The sequence below is a fragment of the Scylla paramamosain genome, unplaced genomic scaffold (assembly GCF_035594125.1).
Source record: "Scylla paramamosain isolate STU-SP2022 unplaced genomic scaffold, ASM3559412v1 Contig7, whole genome shotgun sequence".
Lineage (NCBI taxonomy): Eukaryota > Metazoa > Arthropoda > Malacostraca > Decapoda > Portunidae > Scylla > Scylla paramamosain.
In genome coordinates, this window is record NW_026973672.1 from 800384 (window position 1) to 817946 (window position 17563).

General features: G+C 43.5%; 1 protein-coding gene and 1 long non-coding RNA gene across 5 annotated transcripts in view; one reads left to right on the forward strand and one right to left on the reverse strand.

The window, feature by feature from the left end:
- Positions 1-6013, forward strand: part of LOC135096770 (uncharacterized) — a 114208-nt gene extending 108195 nt beyond the window's left edge. The window contains exon 7 of the mRNA XM_063998502.1: positions 5053-6013. Within this exon, the coding sequence (XP_063854572.1) occupies positions 5083-5892 (810 nt within the window). The 5' untranslated portion in view covers positions 5053-5082 and the 3' untranslated portion in view covers positions 5893-6013. The remainder of the gene's footprint in view (positions 1-5052) is intronic.
- LOC135096771 (uncharacterized) overlaps positions 1-13807 on the reverse strand; it is a 69758-nt gene extending 55951 nt beyond the window's left edge. For all 4 annotated transcript variants that reach the window (XR_010265000.1, XR_010264999.1, XR_010265001.1 and 1 more), the window contains exon 1: positions 13647-13807. This is a non-coding gene — a long non-coding RNA (uncharacterized LOC135096771). The remainder of the gene's footprint in view (positions 1-13646) is intronic.
- Positions 13808-17563: the final 3756 nt, after the last annotated feature.

Genomic DNA, 17563 nt, shown 5'->3' on the forward strand with positions numbered 1-17563 from the left:
GGCACGAGAGCAGATTAAGTCATTGCGCACATAAACGCAGCATCCAGCTTTGGATCGAAAATGAGGATAGAGAAAGTAGGAGGGAACAGAAAAGGTGTCAGTTGCCTCAGACACCTGAGTTTCAGTGAGGAAAAGAAGATGAGGTTTAGAAGAGGAGAGGTGGTGTTCTACAGATTGAAAATTAGATCTTAGACCGCGAATTTTGCAGAAGTTAATGAAGAAAAAGTTGAGGGGGGTGTCAAGACACTTAGGGTAGTCGACAGAAAGGCAGTCCGACCTGGGGACATTTATGGTCCCCTCCCCAGATGAGGACTCCGAGGCTGGTGTAGGAGTCGCCATGATGATTTTAAAATTTTTGAGTGAAGGGTGTGTGTGTGTTATTAGGTGCTTGTAGTTTTGTGTGGAGGAAGAGAGTTGTCTTTAGAGGGCAGGCTGTGACTGCCCCCTTGTGTTGTGAGACACAAAGGGAAACGTTCAGTGAGGTCACAGCTGGGTTTAATGATAAGTTCACAGCACCCCCTGAACAGTGCTGCACACCTCACTGGGAGTAATTATCGTTTCGGCAGGTGTCTACTGCCTCCTCCTTTACTCTCTCTCTCTCTCTCTCTCTCTCTCTCTCTCTCTCTCTCTCTCTCTCTCTCTCTCTCTCTCTCTCTCTCTCTCTCACTGAATGGCGACCCTAATGCACATGATGGGAAAAAATATGATAAACACCAATAATTTACTCTCTCTCTCTCTCTCTCTCTCTCTCTCTCTCTCTCTCTCTCTCTCTCTCTCTCTCTCTCTCTCTCTCTCTCTCTCTCTCTCTCTCTAATGCATTAGAGAGATTCTCATGAAATATACGTATATGTTATATTTTTAAGAGTGATTTCTTCAGGATTATATAGAGAAATAATGGCTTATATCTTGATCAAGTTAGATTTACGCTTTCACTTGTCTCCAGTGAGGCGTCTGTTTAAAGAGGGATCTGATAGGTCTTTCATTGCCACAGAAAATACAAGAAGGGTGACGTAAGCAAAATTCTCAAGGTCAGTAGTCATGATAGGATAAGAAGATTAAGAGGAGAATGATGAGATCTTTCTGTGGTAGTGGCGATGTATCAACGGTAAACAAACGAAATTCTCAAGACCAGTAGTCAGGATAGGACAAAAAAAGATTAAGAAGAGATTGATGAGGTCTTTCTGTGGTACTGGTGACGTAAATAATGGTAACAAACGAAATTCTCAAGGTCAGTAATCAAGATGGGATAAGAAATAACGGGTTTAAGCTTGTAATAGTTAGAGATGAGAATCCTACTGATCATCATCGTATGTGGCCTTTGAAAACAGTCCTGCTGAGAGGCCAAGGCGCTTCAACATGCAGGCTGCGTGCAACACTCCATCCAAATTATGCTGATATTCTCCAGTACTGTTATTATTATTATTGCAGTTTTTTTCTTCTTTTTATTACCTCTTGTGATGTGTTTGAAGTGTGTGTGTGTGTGTGTGTGTGTGTGTGTGTGTGTTATCCATCACTATCCACTACCTTAAAACCGTTGATATTCATTCTGTTCCTTTTTTTTTTTAATGACAAAGTTTCTTCACCATCATAATTCATTATTTTCGCAATTTAGTTAAAATATTTGTTTTCTTACTCATATTTCATGTGTATCTACTAAAAGCAAATATATAACTGTTTACGCATCTATTCATGTATGAACACGTTTTGAGGGCGTAAGGGAAGCTGCAAGAAGCCTTCAGGCCTACACGTGGCAGGCCCTCAGTAAAACATCCCTAGCAGTCTCCACCTCTCATCCCTATTCATTAATTTACTTTGTCTTCTTTTGAGGCTCTCTTTCAACTGGACTCTAATGGCCTGACTACCGAGCTTCACCTAGTCACCCACCACTCTGCCTGAGAAAAAGTTTATTCACTTATGTTTGTTTATTAATATAGTTATTCATCAGTCTGTTTACTCGAATCACTTACGTTTCATTATTTTTTACCTTGCCTTCTTTTTGTATTTAGCTATTTATTCACTAATTGGCTAATCAATCTATCAAGCTTCCATGTTACCTACTCCTTGTATTAACGCATTTATTCATTTGATTCCCTATTCATTTTTCCATCCAGACTTCTTACCCAGTTATTCTATTTCACTTACTGACTCCTTATCTATTGATCTATTCACCAATTTACTTCATTCACCTTCTCGTATCTGCATCTGTGTCTTTCATTCACTTGTTGACTCCTCTATCTATCTCTCCACCAGTTTATCCTATTCACTTACTCGTATTTACATTTATCAGTCTCTCTCCCACCGCCCCGCCTCCCGCGCCCTCCCACCCTCGACCACATCGCACACACCATACACTTAGCGATTTCCAACTCTGTCTATTACTTTCTCAGGCTGTTTGTCTCACAATCTACCTACCATGTCATTGTACCTCTCTCTCTCTCTCTCTCTCTCTCTCTCTCTCTCTCTCTCTCTCTCTCTCTCTCTCTCTCTCTCTCTCTCTCTCTTCCTACCCACCCATGACTCTCTCTCTCCCTTCGCTTCTCCTTCCCACCAGTAATTCTCTCCCTCCCACCATAACTCTCTCCCTCTCTCTCTCTCTCTCTCTCTCTCTCTCTCTCTCTCTCTCTCTCTCTCTCTCTCTCTCTTCCTACCCACCCATGACTCTCTCTCTCCCTTCGCTTCTCCTTCCCACCAGTAATTCTCTCCCTCCCACCATAACTCTCTCCCTCTCTCTCTCTCTCTCTCTCTCTCTCTCTCTCTCTCTCTCTCTCTCTCTCTCTCTCTCTCTCTCTCTCTCTCTCTCTCTCTCTCTCTCTCTTCCTCTCCCTCGCTCCCCTCACAGTCTCTCCCTCTCCCTCCTCTCCCTAGGTCAGATACATCACAATAATTGCCCTTGCCTCACAATTTCTCCTTTTAAAAACATTTTACAAAATAATAAAAGGACGTACGAGGCAGCTTTTTCCCTCCTCCTCCTCCTCCTCCTCCTCCTCCTCCTCCCCCTCAGTTAAAAGAGAGTAGCCGGGCTTGAAATATCGCCGCTTTGTGTTTGACTAGCCAGTGTTTCACTCCACGTGCGCCTCGCTCCAAGACGCTGCCCCACTAAGCCTTAAACAGCCGCCGGAGACTCAGGCGCGGCTAGGCAGGGCGTAAACACAGATTAAATCAGGCTTGTGGACTTTGCATGTAACACTCCTTAGCCCCCGACGCTACGCTGCGAGGGTTATTGGGCTTATTACGTGTTATTAAGGGTGTCTAGAAGAATGATTTGGGGTTGTGTCGTTATGATAAAGGGTTTGGGGTAAAAAGATGGGTATTCTAGACGATAAAGGGCTTAGGTGTTGGATTAAGTCAGGGTTATGTACTTTGAACGCTGCGAGAGTCAGTGTGCTCGTCTGGGCTTATTAGGAGAGTGATTTGAGCTTGTGTGGTTATGATAAAGGGTGTGGTGAGGGAAAAAAAAGGAATGTACAAAAGGAAAGAAAAGGTTGTGTTGGGTTACATCTTTGCATACAACTCTCCTTAGCCCTGTGACGCTAGCAACCAGGGTTATTGGGTTTGCTTTGGCTTATCTGGGCTTATCAGGCTTGTTAGAGCTTGTTTGGGTTTCTTAAGGTGGTTCAATAGTGATTTCAGCTTATCTAAACTAGTTAGGTCTCCTTAGGGCTGTCTGGTAGTGATCTGAGCTTGTGTGTGTGTGTGTGTGTGTGTGTGTGTGTGTGTGTGTGTGTGTGTGTGTGTGTGTGTGTTAAAGGAGATCATTTTTCCTGGAATGTTCAGAAATAGACTGAAGGAAGAGAAGGAAGGAGGAGAGAGAAGTTAATCGAGAGAAGTTTTGATGGGATGGCCTTGAATAGACTGAGAGAAGGAAGGGCGGACAGATGGTGGTGGTGGTGGTGGTGGTGGTGTATAGGGGAGAAGGGAAGCAGTTTGCGTAATGTAGAGAGAAGAAAAAATGATGTTTGGGTTTAATGGACACAATGAATCAAATAAAATATTATAGAGAGAATTGGAAAATATATTATATGTATGAATGTTTTCCCAATAGTTTATGGTGAAAATGTGAGGAAAATCACAATATTTTATCATAATGCAAAAATACGAAAATTGATGTGAATTCACACACACACACACACACACACACACACGTTCCACTCCTGCCCGGTCCTTTACAGGAAACTAAGAAACAGAGTAATCAGGGAGATTAAGAATGCAAAGGCAAGCTATTACCCAGACAAGATACACCACCTCAAGCTGACCAACAACAGACAGTGGTACGCTAAGATCAAAGCTTTGTGTGGCTTACAAAAGCACACTTCATCCCTTCCTTGCACCTCACACCTTCCTGCTAATCTCGCGGCTCAGGAGATGAACGATCACTTTGCTGCTATCTGTCAAACCTTTCCTCCCCTCCACACCACTCCGCTTCCTGCCTATCTGCCCGCTCCCTCCCCTCCACACACTGTCCAGGCGATGGATGTTTTTAAGAGAATACTTAAATTTAAACCAAGATCCACCACACCCACTGACCTTCCTATAAAAATTTACAAGGAATTTGCTGTAGAGCTAGCAACACCGCTATGCTCCATAATAAACGCCTCACTCTCCCAACACTCTTGCCCCGCGGACTGGAAGACATCTTATGTCACTCCCATCCCCAAAACTTCCAGTCCTCAGTCACTCAATGACCTCAGGCCAGTCTCTATCACCCCCATCCCTAGCCTTATTTGTGAAGATTTTGTATATGACTGGGCATACACCAAAATTTGTAACACCGTGGATATCAGACAATTCGGAAATATTAAAGCCACCTCCACCTCACATTACCTGACCAGCTTCCTTGAATTCATCCACAGCCACCTGGACAAGCGAAACACCTCTCTAGCTGTTGCTTTTGTCGACTTCAAAAAAGCCTTTGATCTAGTTGATCACACTGTTGTCATCAGCAAGGCAGTAAGTCTGGGTCTCCCTCCTAATCTGATAGCGTGGCTAGCCGACTTCCTCACAGGGAGACGTCAGGCCGTTCGCTATCAGGGCTCTGTCTCTAATTTCCAACAGCTGACATGTGGAGTCCCCCAGGGGACCAAGATGGGTCCTCTATGCTTCCTCCTCCTCATCAACGACGCCCTCACCGACACCCCCCATCGCTGGAAGTATGTGGACGACTGCACCGTGGGCGTCCCAGTTTCCAACAAGAACCCGGACTACTCGCCACTGCAAGCAATTCTGGAGCGACTGCAGACGTGGACAGAGGAGAGCAGGATGACCATCAACCACAGCAAAACTGTGGTGATGCATTTCTGTACCTCCTCTGTACCAGTGCCCCCTCCCCGGCTCACAGTGGGCCCTCACCCCCTCCAGGTGGTCCAATGTGCCAAGCTTCTCGGAGTCACGGTGGACGACCAGCTGACCTGGAAGCAGCATGTCGCCAGCACCGTGAGATCAGCTACCTACAGGCTGTACATGCTGCGCAGACTCAGGTCGCTGGGGACGCCGACAGATGAGTTAAGGGGGGTGTACCTCACCTTCATCCTCCCCAAACTCATGTACGCCTCCCCAGCGTGGTCCTCCTCCCTCACACACACTCAACAGCTACAGCTAGAGAGTGTGCAGAAAAGGGCGTGCAGGGTCATCCTTGGCCCTGCATACACCACCTATGAGGAAGCCCTGACCACCCTGAGTCTGTCCAGAATATCCACCAGGCACCGAGAGGCTCTGGAGAAGTTTGGGAAGGGACTACTGCATCATCCGCGTCTCAGAGACATGCTGCCGCCCGACGCGCCTCGCCCTGTCCGTGCCACCAGACACCACAACAAAATAACGCCCCTGAAGGCGCCGCGCACGGACCGGTACAGACTCAGTGCGATTCCCACCATGGTGCGAGCCATCAATCATTAGTATTTCCCTCCTAGATTAGTCTTACCGTTAGGTTTAATGTTAAGTTTTTCCCCATCCCCTATGTACATTTTCAGTTTGTCAACTGCCTAAATAATAAACCGTTTATTATTATTATTATTATTATTATTACACACACACACACACACACACAGAGAGAGAGAGAGAGAGAGAGAGAGAGAGAGAGAGAGAGAGAGAGAGAGGGAGGGAAACAAACAGACAGAAAAAAAAAGTCAATGAACTTACCCCAAAAGACACATAAATAAAGTTACTGAAAGACAAAGAAAGCAATTAAATTCAATCACAAGAAGAAGAAGAAGAAGAAGAAGAAGAAGAAGAAGAAGAAGAAGAAGAAGAAGAAGAAAAAAAGGGGGAGGAGAAGAAGGAGGAGGAGGAGGAGGAGGAGGAGGAGGAGGAGGAGGAGGAGGAAGAGGAGAAATGAGAAAGGAGAAGAAAAAGAGGAAGAAAAGAGGACTGGAGATTGAAAAGCACTAAATGAAAAAAAAAAAGAACAGACAAGTGAGAGAAAAGGAAACGAGAAAGATGAAAAGAGAAGAAGGAATAGGAGAAAAAGAAAACAAGAAAACAATAAGATGAGAGCGGCGAAAACAAGGAGAAAAAAAAAAAGGAAAGGAAGAAGACGAGGAGGAGGAGGAAGAGGCAGAATAGCGGAGGAACATCAAAAGTCCCGATCCTCCTTCCCTCCTCCTCCTCCTTTTTCTCCTCCCTTTCGCTCTTTGGTGGTGGTCCTCATTTGATACGCCCCTTGACTCCCAGCCCTGTGAGAGGAGGAATAGACAAAGGAATATACAAAGGAAGGAGGAGGAGGAGGAGGAAGAGAGATGACATAGAAGTCAATGATATTCTATGTAAGTTAAGGAAGATAATAATAGTGATAAAGAGAGAAAGAGAGAGAGAGAGAGAGAGAGAGAGAGAGAGAGAGAGAGAGAGAGAGAGAGAGAGAGAGAGAGAGAGAGAGATGGTAAACAGTGAATGAGTGATAATCGTCTCATTATAATAAACGTCGTTCTCTCTCTCTCTCTCTCTCTCTCTCTCTCTCTCTCTCTCTCTCTCTCTCTCTCTCTCTCTCTCTCTCTCTCTCTCAACAATGGCCACAACATTCTCTCTTTTTTTATAGATATCAAACCTTTCCTCCCTTCTTCCCTCCTCTTCTTTCCTTCCTCCCTCTCTCCCTCTACTCCTTCCATCTCTCCTCTCTTCCCTCCCTTCTTACCCCCGTCCATCTCTCCTCTCCTCCTCCTCCATACCTCCCTCTCTCTCCTTTCCTCTCCTCCCTCCTTCCCTCCTCTCTCCCAGGCTGCGTCTCGACAGCACCACCTTACTCCTCCTCCTCCTCCTCCTCCTCCTCCTCATTCTCATCCTCCTCCTCCTCCTCCTCCTCCTCCTCCTTGCAGACAGAGATTAAAGATGGCGGTCTAGAGGAAGCCATTACGGAGTGTTGCTACTGCCTCGAGGCATCCCTAATTATCCTCTCTCTCTCTCTCTCTCTCTCTCTCTCTCTCTCTCTCTCTCTCTCTCTCTCTCTCTCTCTCTCTCTCTCTCTCTCTCTCTCTTCCCCCAAACACGACTGTGAATGTTAATGTAAATGTAATACATCCAAGCAGGCACGTGAAAAACTTGTGAGTTTGCTTGGATAGTTACTTGCTTTTTGACGTCCATACTAATGAGCTGAAAAGGAAAGTGATGGGTGTTTTAATGTATGTAAGTAGAATTAGTGAAAACCCCGATAAGGACAGCAGGATCATGGTGACACAGGCCCTTGTATTAACCTTAATTAACTGTTGTATTAGAATATGGGGACTACAAATGATGCATTAATGTCTGGTGTGCAAAAGTTACAGAATGCTGCAGGAAGGGTTGCCATAGGTGGAGTTAAGAAATATGATCACGTGTCTCCATTTTATAAAGAACTCCAATGGCTACGAATAAAGCAAAAACATGTTTTAGAAGTGGCCACAACAATATTTAAGATTTTACGAGGGTTTTATTTAAAATGTTTTTTTTATCACTATGTAACAGGCAAGCCATCACCAGTAGCGTCACAAGACACAGGCACAGGTTGCTTGTACCGCGCACCTACACACACACTGCTGATAGGCGCACTGTCATATTGGGACCCAGAGTGTGGAACTCTCTCCCACTCTCCCTCACACAGGACACATCTATACCCGCTCTCCCTCACACAGGACACATCTATACCCGCTCTCCCTCACACAGGACACATCTTTACCCGCTCTCCCTCACACAGGACACATCTATAATCTCTTTTAAGGCTGGACTTTAAAAAAATTGTTTTAACCGAAAATATATTTAGTTAGGTTTGTTTTATCTTGTTTATTTTTTTTTGTTTTAAGTGTACTTGTATATGTACGTTAACTTTGCATTTTTGTGGTGCATCTATTATAAACCAGTGTTCCACAATTGTATTGTATTTATATTATTACATATCACCGGTATTTTGTCATATTTGTATACTTGACTAATGTGTAATAACCACTTTGGTAGATAATTTTAAACAATCTCTCTCTCTCTCTCTCTCTCTCTCTCTCTCTCTCTCTCTCTCTCTCTCTCTCTCTCTCTAAGACCACAGCGGTTGGATTCAAATTAATTCATTTTCTTGAAAGCCGGAGACCGTTAGGGCCGTTAAAGACCGTTAGGGACGTTAGGAGGGAGGTGGTAAGTTGAATAACGACTGACGATGTCAAGAAAAAGAGGAGGAGGAAGAGGAGGAGGAGGAGGAGGAGGAGGAGGAGGAGGAGGAGGAGGAGGAGGAGGAGGAGGAGGAGGAGGAGAAGGAGAAGGAGAAGGAGGAGGAGGAGGAGGAGGAGGAGGAGAAAGAGGAGGAGGAGGAAGAGAAGGAGGGGAAGGAGAAGGAGGAGTGGGAGGAGGAGGACGAGGAGTGATGAGGAGGAGGATTTGGAGAAAATGAGGAGGAGGAGGGGGAGGAGGAGGAGGAGGAATGTAAAAGGACAACTTCAAAACAGCATATTAATTTACAATAATATTCATAAAAAAAAAAAGAAAACGTAAAACATAAGACAACAAATAAGAAAGGCAGAAAAAAAGGAAGAAAAATATAAAAATGAAAACAATTACAAAGCTTGAAAAAAAAAAAAAAAGTTATTATGAAGCTTTAAGGGAACATGAGATAAATTAATGAATTAAAATGATAGGTGGAAATAAGCAGGCATGTTTGACACAAGGGCTGCCACGTGTAGGCCTGATGGCTTCTTGCACCAACCCTTACCTTGTTATGTTCTCAATTACCAAAATAAAGAGAAGCTGTCGCAGGATGACAGGTAAGAGACAAGAAGAGTGAGGAAAATAAGACGTAGGAAACATAATCAAACCTTCTTGTTACCATTACAATGTTAGTAAAGAACGTCCACCAACAAGGAATTTTAGAAGTATTGTAACGAAAGGTGGACAAAATTAAGATGCCTGACTTCTCTTTGAGTGACGAGGAAGGACGGAATCAGGAACGAATACATCAAGGAAGATCATTTATTTTATTTTTTTTTCTTTTTACGTAAGGGGGTCACTGGCCAAGGAAATAAAAAAAAAAAACACTGAGAATCATCGAAAATTGAAGGCTAAGTGTCTTGAAACCTGCATGAAAACAACTGTCAAGATTACGAGAAGCTGTCACAACCTGGTAGATAAGAGACAGGGAGAGAAAAGTAACGCATGGAACATTATACAACCTACTTCCCATCACAGTATTACACTAAAATTCACGTCAGGAAAGCTTCATTTTGACAAAGACTTTAGAAGCATTATAACGAAAAGTGGCTGAAATGAAAAACGATGCGACTTTATCAAAGAGAGACGAAGCGGAATATCAGGAACACATCACAGGCACAACACATGTACAGCGGTGTGGGCCAAGGCTAGACAGGCAACACTGAGCTAGTTTGGGCGTGTCAGAAGGAGAGACGAGGAGTGGGGGAGAAGGATGCTGGAGGTGGCGAGAGAGAGAGAGAGAGAGAGAGAGAGAGAGAGAGAGAGAGAGAGAGAGAGAGAGAGAGAGAGAGAGAGAGAGAGAGAGAGAGAGAGAGAAAGGGGGACCTCTTTGTAATGGGTGTGACTGAGGAAGGCACAGAAGACTAAGCACGTTGAAGAAGAAGAAGAAGAAGAAGAAGAAGAAGAAGAAGAAGAAGAAGATAATGAGAAGCGTTAATTAAGAAAACACCAATAATTATGAAATACAAAGCCAATTAACCGTTAAGAGAAAAAACTAACAAACTCCACCAAATGAGAAATGAAAATAAATAAAACTATGAAATTTTATTAAACATTCAGGAAGGAGAGAGAGAGAGAGAGAGAGAGAGAGAGAGAGAGAGAGAGAGAGAGAGAGAGAGAGAGAGAGAGAGAGAGAGAGAGAGAGAGAGAGAGAGAGGGGAGGGAGAGGGAGAGAGACTAACAAGCCACCAGGTTACGAGTCCCAGAACCAGTTGGAACATAAGAAAATAAGGGAAGCTGCAAGAAGTCATGAGGGCTACACGTGACAATCCTTGCATGAAACATACCTGCCTATTTTCACCCATCAGACCCATCTTAACCTACGCCTCTCTAAGGAATGTATGTAAATTTAAAAGCTTCCAGACTAGTACTGTATAATCGGCACAGGATCATCCACTCCTTCATTGTTCCTTCAGGTAGATAAATGTGTAAGCCTGCGGAATTTAATTGTGGAAATCTTGATGAATGATATGCATGGGAACAGCAAACAGTGGCAAGCCGGATCACTTAATCAATCAATCTCCACCTTGACGTGGCGCCAGGCAAGCGTGAACCATCTCTCCTCTAACTAAACAAGGATGACTTAAGCAAAATTCTCAGGGTCAGTAATCAGGATAGGACAAGAAATAATAGGTGATGAATGATGAAGTCAGATTAAAAAAATAGTTAGATAGGAACTGTAGTGCCAGGCAAGCGTGAACCATCTCTCCTGAACTAACTAAACAAGGGTGACCTAAGCAAAATTCTCAGGGTCAGTAATGAGGATGGGACAAGAAATAATAGGTGATGAATGATGAAGTCAGATAAAAAAAAAAAAAAAGTTAGATAGGAACTGTCCCAACCCGGATAAATGATGAACCTGGGGAAGGTGGACTGTAGGAATCCGTGTCCCAGGGTGAGGGATGCCACGCACCCACCAGGCTCACTAGTACACAGATGAGCGCTGGACAGTCTAAGAGCGTGTAAATCTCCAGTATCACTAACATCATCATCACACACACACACACAAACATACTAGTATTTCCCCATAAAGCCTAGCAGCAGATTTCTCGCAGCGTCAATGAAGCAAATGAACCATTAGACAGCACAGGAATGACTTGACTCGCGTAAAGAAAACCAGACGGAAAATGACTGCACCAGGTAACTAAGCGGCCACATCTTCCTATGTCGTATTATCGTAATATCTCCTCGTAAATGTAAGTCTTCTTTCTCTTTTCGTCTCTTACTTCTATTACATTTTCTTTTATATCATCTTCGTCCCGTATCTCTCTCTCTCTCTCTCTCTCTCTCTCTCTCTCTCTCTCTCTCTCTCTCTCTCTCTCTCTCTCTCCCCTTCGTAAACACCAACCTTTCCTCCGCCTTTCGCTCTTCACGTATTTTTACTTTCTGAAGATGAAAAGAGAGAGAGAGAGAGAGAGAGAGAGAGAGAGAGAGAGAGAGAGAGAGAGAGAGAGAGAGAGAGAGAGAGAGAGAGAGAGAGAGAGAGAGAGAGAGAGATATGAAGACGAGCATAACAGGAAAAAAAAATTACAATGAGTGATGACATAGTGACAATTGGTAAGCCAACACAAGAGTAAGGAAAGCACGCAGTGTCAGACACGTGTTGTCTCGCTCTGTCTGCAATTTTTTTTTTTTTTTTTTCAAGAGGAGCTCTGTAAGTTATGACCTTGAAAAACGTTTAACTTCTCCCTATTACTGCAAAGTTTTGGAGCATATGGTACTTGTACGCGTGGCCTCACCGCTCACCTCCTCCTTACTGTCCTTTCTTTAATGACTTGTAATTAGTACATTCATATCCCAGACCACTTAATTTGATATTTTTCTAGATTTTATTTCTTGATGTCTTAAAACTTTAACTATATCTTATTTGTTACTTTTCCTTTTATTTTAACATTTCTAGTATTTCTATGCAATTTTTTATACATATATATATATATATATATATATATATATATATATATATATATATATATATATATATATATATATATATATATATATATATATATATATATATATATATATATATATATATATATATATATATATATATATATATATATATATATATATATATATATATATATATATATATATATATATATATATATATATATATATATATATATATATATATATATATATATATATATATATATATATATATATATATATATATATATATATATATATATATATATATATATATATATATATATATATATATATATATATATATATATATATATATATATATATATATATATATATATATATATATATATATATATATATATATATATTTTATTTTATTTTTTTTTTTTTTTTTTTTTTTGACGTATGACATTAAGTGTTGCTGTGCCACGCAAGAAAATTTGAACCACTTCTCTGGCGCAGGATAATAACAATGCTGAGAAAGGCCCATTGAAGGTACAAATCCCCAAATAGTACTTAAATTAAATGGTGCGAGGAAAAAACTAAGGTGGTGTTCTCTGTGGGTGGTGCGTGACATCCCTCACTCAGGCAGGCAGGAACACTGAGACACCAGGGATTCCACACCTTGCCTTCCCTTGTCTCCTCGCTTGTTAACCCGAGGGATAAGTATTAACAGTATTCTCATAACAATAAACATATGCTCAAGAGTGTTTCTCCTCTTCATAATGTTGAAATATTTTTAGCCTGTCACTAAGAGCCGTAAAAAAAAAAAAAAATATATATATATATATATATATATATATATATATATATATATATATATATATATATATATATATATATATATATATATATATATATATATATATATATACGAATGACTTCAACTAGAGTCTTTTAAGTGTAGCGGAGGTGCGGCGCAGAAATGTTTCGGAGTACAGGCCTTAGTGCTCATCGTCTCACACTTGGTGACTGATTCCTGCTCAGCTTCACCACGTCCCCGGCATCACGACCCTTGCAACACGCCTCCTCCTTCACCTTTCCCTCTTCCTGCCCCCTCCTCCCTTCTCACTCTTGTCACCCCCTTCAAGATACATCCGAGATACAGCAGTACATGTAACAGTGATTTATGCAGACGTCTGAAGCACTGAAACACTGAAACATTGAAGAAGCAAGTTGAAAGATCGGGTGAAATAATGAAAAGGAAAGAGTTAACGAGTGATTGAGGTGGTTAGCGTGCTCTGCGCGACTTGGTGTGAGCAGACGTCGTCACTGAACAGCTGAGCGGGGAGGGAGGCAGGAAGGGAGGGAGCAAGATGGAGATCGTTTTAAAATATAGGTAGTAAGTTAGTTATTTTGTTTATTTATAGAAATGAAAATGAGTGAACGTGACGATGAAAGACCAAGAAATAGAAGGAGAACAACACAGAGGAGGAGGAGACAAGAGAAAGATGACAATAATTCAGTAGGAAAACTTCAACTGGAGGTGTTCCTACCGGCCGCCACTACTTGCCTGGCTGGAAGTACACGGTTACTTCACCTCACCTCACCACACTCACCTCAGTCAGCCTGCCAGCACCTCACTCGTGTCCTCGCCTTCACGCCGCCACTAAAGTCACTTCCCACACGCAGCACAGACCAGTACTTCTCTTGCAACACTCTCGCTCTTCCTCTTCCTGACACTCTGCACCCTCCACTCCCTTCCTCTCCCCTCCCTCCACCAGCGCTCCCTCCCTCCACCAGTTTTCTAGTTCCGTGTTATATTTTAGTGAATAAAGGAGTGACATCAGTTGTAAATATTTCACCCACACTTACCAAACAAATAAAAGATGTAGACCTCCACTGAAATGTTCATGATTACACAGAGATTACCCAACTTTGCGTGACAGGCAGGCGTGACGTGTCCAAGGGAGGGGAGGAGTGAAGGGAGGGTCAGCGGAGGAATACAGGGAGGGAGAGGAACGAAGGAGAAGCAGTTAGAGATCCACTCACAGGATTCTGCGTTGTTGATTTGTGTGTGGAAATAACGTGGGTTTGCCTGCCTCCATTGTTGCTCGTCTGCTGAAATAAGTAAGTGACAGAGAGAGAGAGAGAGAGAGAGAGAGAGAGAGAGAGAGAGAGAGAGCACGGCTACAACACATTACCAGTGACACCAGCAGGGAAAACCCATCACCACCACCATTACTATTACCACCAACACCATTCCTTCTTCACAGATATCCACACCACCACCACCACCACCACCACCACTGTTCCTGCCTCCCAGCCCATTATCTTCGCCACCACCACCACCATCACCACCACCACCACCCGATTAAGGAACACAAGGCGGTGCACCAGATATTAATGAAAGTGATTATAACCTGCCGTTAATTGCTGCCTCCTCTAATGACCCATCAGCGCCATTACCTCCTCCTCCTCTTCCTCCTCCTCGTTTTCTCTATCTTCTTTCTCTCCACCTCTCTTATCTATCTTCCACCATTACCAACACCTCCTCCTCCTCCTCCTCCTCATTACATCAATTAACCACCTAATCACTGCCACCCCGCCATTGGCTCCTCCCTAACAGGATAATTGGCGGCCGTTGATTGGCTGAGGGAGTTAGGCAGTTAGCGGAGCATTATCTTAACTTCTGGGTAAAGGGAGGAGGAGGAGGAGGAGGAGGAAGAGAAAAGGTGTTTATGACGAATGTTGAGGTGTAAGAATGATGATGAGGAGGAAGAGGAAAAGGAGGAGGAGGAAGAGGAGGGGGAGATAAAGACAAGGTGTTTATGAGGACCTGGAATGAAAAGAACCAAAATGAACGGTGAGGAGGAGGAATACAAAGGAAAGCCAAACAGCAACAGACCTTTTGGTCCTTGCAAGGCTGTTTGGTAACTACTTCTAACTAGCTACAGTGAAGAGAGACAGGACAGCATAGCAGAAGGTAAGGACAGCATAGCAGGAGGATTAAAAGAAATAGCACTTAACCACTACATTGCTGTGTTACCTATACATTTTCTTCACTGACACATATAAAATTTTAGTTTGTCATTTTGTCTCCTGTATGGCTTTGATTGCAGAGATAGTACACAGAAAATAAATAAATAAATAAATAAAAAAAACTGCAGCGCAACACCACGATGACTAAGCGCGCCAAGGCGGGAAGGGAGGAGGTGGAGTCCTACCCCCCCCCACCCCCTGCAACACAACAACATGTTAATTTCTCGCAAAATAAAGCAAAACACAGCATATGCCTATAAAGTATTTTCGACTTAGAATTACTTAAACTATTAAATCCTGGAGTATATCCCTTAACTCGCGGGACAATATGTATATATAAAGAGAGAGAGAGGGAGGGGAGGCGGGAAGAGGGGGAAAGGGTAGAATCGGAAAATGATGGAAAGGAAGCATGATGGACGAAAGAAATGAAAGAAAATAGGTAAATGAGGGGAGATGAGAAAGAATGATTAGAAAGAGGAAAGAAAAAGAGAGAGAGAGAGAGAGAGAGAGAGAGAGAGAGAGAGAGAGAGAGAGAGAGAGAGAGAGAGAGAGAGAAATAGGGCAACGTAGAAAAGGAAGGGAAAATGCTTGAAAGAGGAGAAAAGAGGGAAAAATTAAATAGGACGGGGAAGGAGAGAGAGAGAGAGAGAGAGAGAGAGAGAGAGAGAGAGAGAGAGAGAGAGAGAGAGAGAGAGAGAGAGAGAGAACCAGGAAGCAAGAATTGGAACATGGTGTGATCTACAGACGCTAACATATTGAAGGGTGAAGGGGGAGGCAGATGAGAAGAGAGCGGGGGAGAGGGAGAGAGAGAGGGTCGCCACACCAACACGCTTAATTTAGACGCACTTAACTTTCGCGAACACCTTCACGCGAGAAGAGAGCAAGAGAGCGGGAAAGAGGGAAGATCTATTCAGGGAGAGGAAGGAAACGAAAGCTGGAGGAGGAGGAGGAGGAGGAGGGAGGAAAAAAGTCAGGGGCATGATCGCGAAAATATGTTTCGAGGGTGTAAATCAGTGAATCTTCTCCCTGTAACCTGAGAGAGAGAGAGAGAGAGAGAGAGATTGATAGTATCCCCTCTCTCTCTCCCTCTCTCCCTCACTCTCTTACTCTCTCTTCCTCTCTCCCTCCATCCCTCTCTCCTTCCCGAAGCGATGTAATTCAAGTTTTCTCCTTCCCTGCCTCCTTCCCTTCTTTTCTCCTCCTCCTCCTCCTCCTCCTCCTTCCCTTCCTCAGTGTCTCTCTCTCTCTCTCTCTCTCTCTCTCTCTCTCTCTCTCTCTCTCTCTCTCTCTCTCTCTCTCTCTCTCTCTCAACCATGAAACCAAGAAAAGCAACACTACTACTACTACTACTACTACTACTACTACTACTACTACTACTACTACTACTACTACCACCACCACCACCACCACCATTTTCTTACACGTCACACCTTTATCGACTTCCATTAAATCACCACTACTATTACCACCACCATCACCACCATATATATATAGTACCAACCCACCACTGTCTGCTACTGTACTTAATTACCACTATTACTACAAATATTACCACAATTTGCACATAGAACACCATCACCACCATCACCACTATCACTGCCACAGTTCATTAACACACACACACACACACACACACACACTCAGCATAGTACAACCACCACCATTGCCACCACAATTACGCAAACTACCACCACCACCATCATCATTCATTACACCAGTCACTACCACAATTCATCACCACCACCACCACCACCACCCCCACCACTATCACCACAATCGGGGTTCGGCGGGTTGGTGGCTTCCCGTCCTCGCTAATAAAAAGATCAATCCGGAAGTTAATCTATCAACCATCTTGTTTGGAAAGGCGGGAGGGAGAGAGGGGCGGGAGGAAGAGAGAGAGAGGGGGAGAGGGAGAGGGAGCGGGTGGGTGTGAATGGGTGGGGCAGAAGAGGAGAGAGTGGGAGAGGGAGGGAGTGGTGGGTAGATCATGGGATAGCAGAGAGAGAGAGAGAGAGAGAGAGAGAGAGAGAGAGAGAGAGAGAGAGAGAGTCTTTTGTTGTATGCATTTTCCATCAGTAAATGAACTTTATACTCTCTCTCTCTCTCTCTCTCTCTCTCTCTCTCTCTCTCTCTCTCTCTCTCTCTCTCTCTCTCTCTCTCTCTCTCTCTCTCTCCTTCCTGGTTGTCTCTCTCTCTCTCTCTCTCTCTCTCTCTCTCTCTCTCTCTCTCTCTCTCTCTCTCTCTCTCTCTCTCTCTCTCTCTCTCTCACACATAAAACAAGGATGCTTCTCCCGTGTTTGGTAAGCGCACGTTCTTCGCTGCGAAATAAGGACGCCACATCTCCTGCGAGCAATAATCCTGACTCGTGCATGAATCACCTCTAGGTAACACTGCGGCACACCGGCGACCCTGGCATACACCACACGCAGGGGCGACATTCTTCTCATCCACTGTTTGACCAGATTACTTTGTGTCCGCGCGGCGCCTTTTCGTC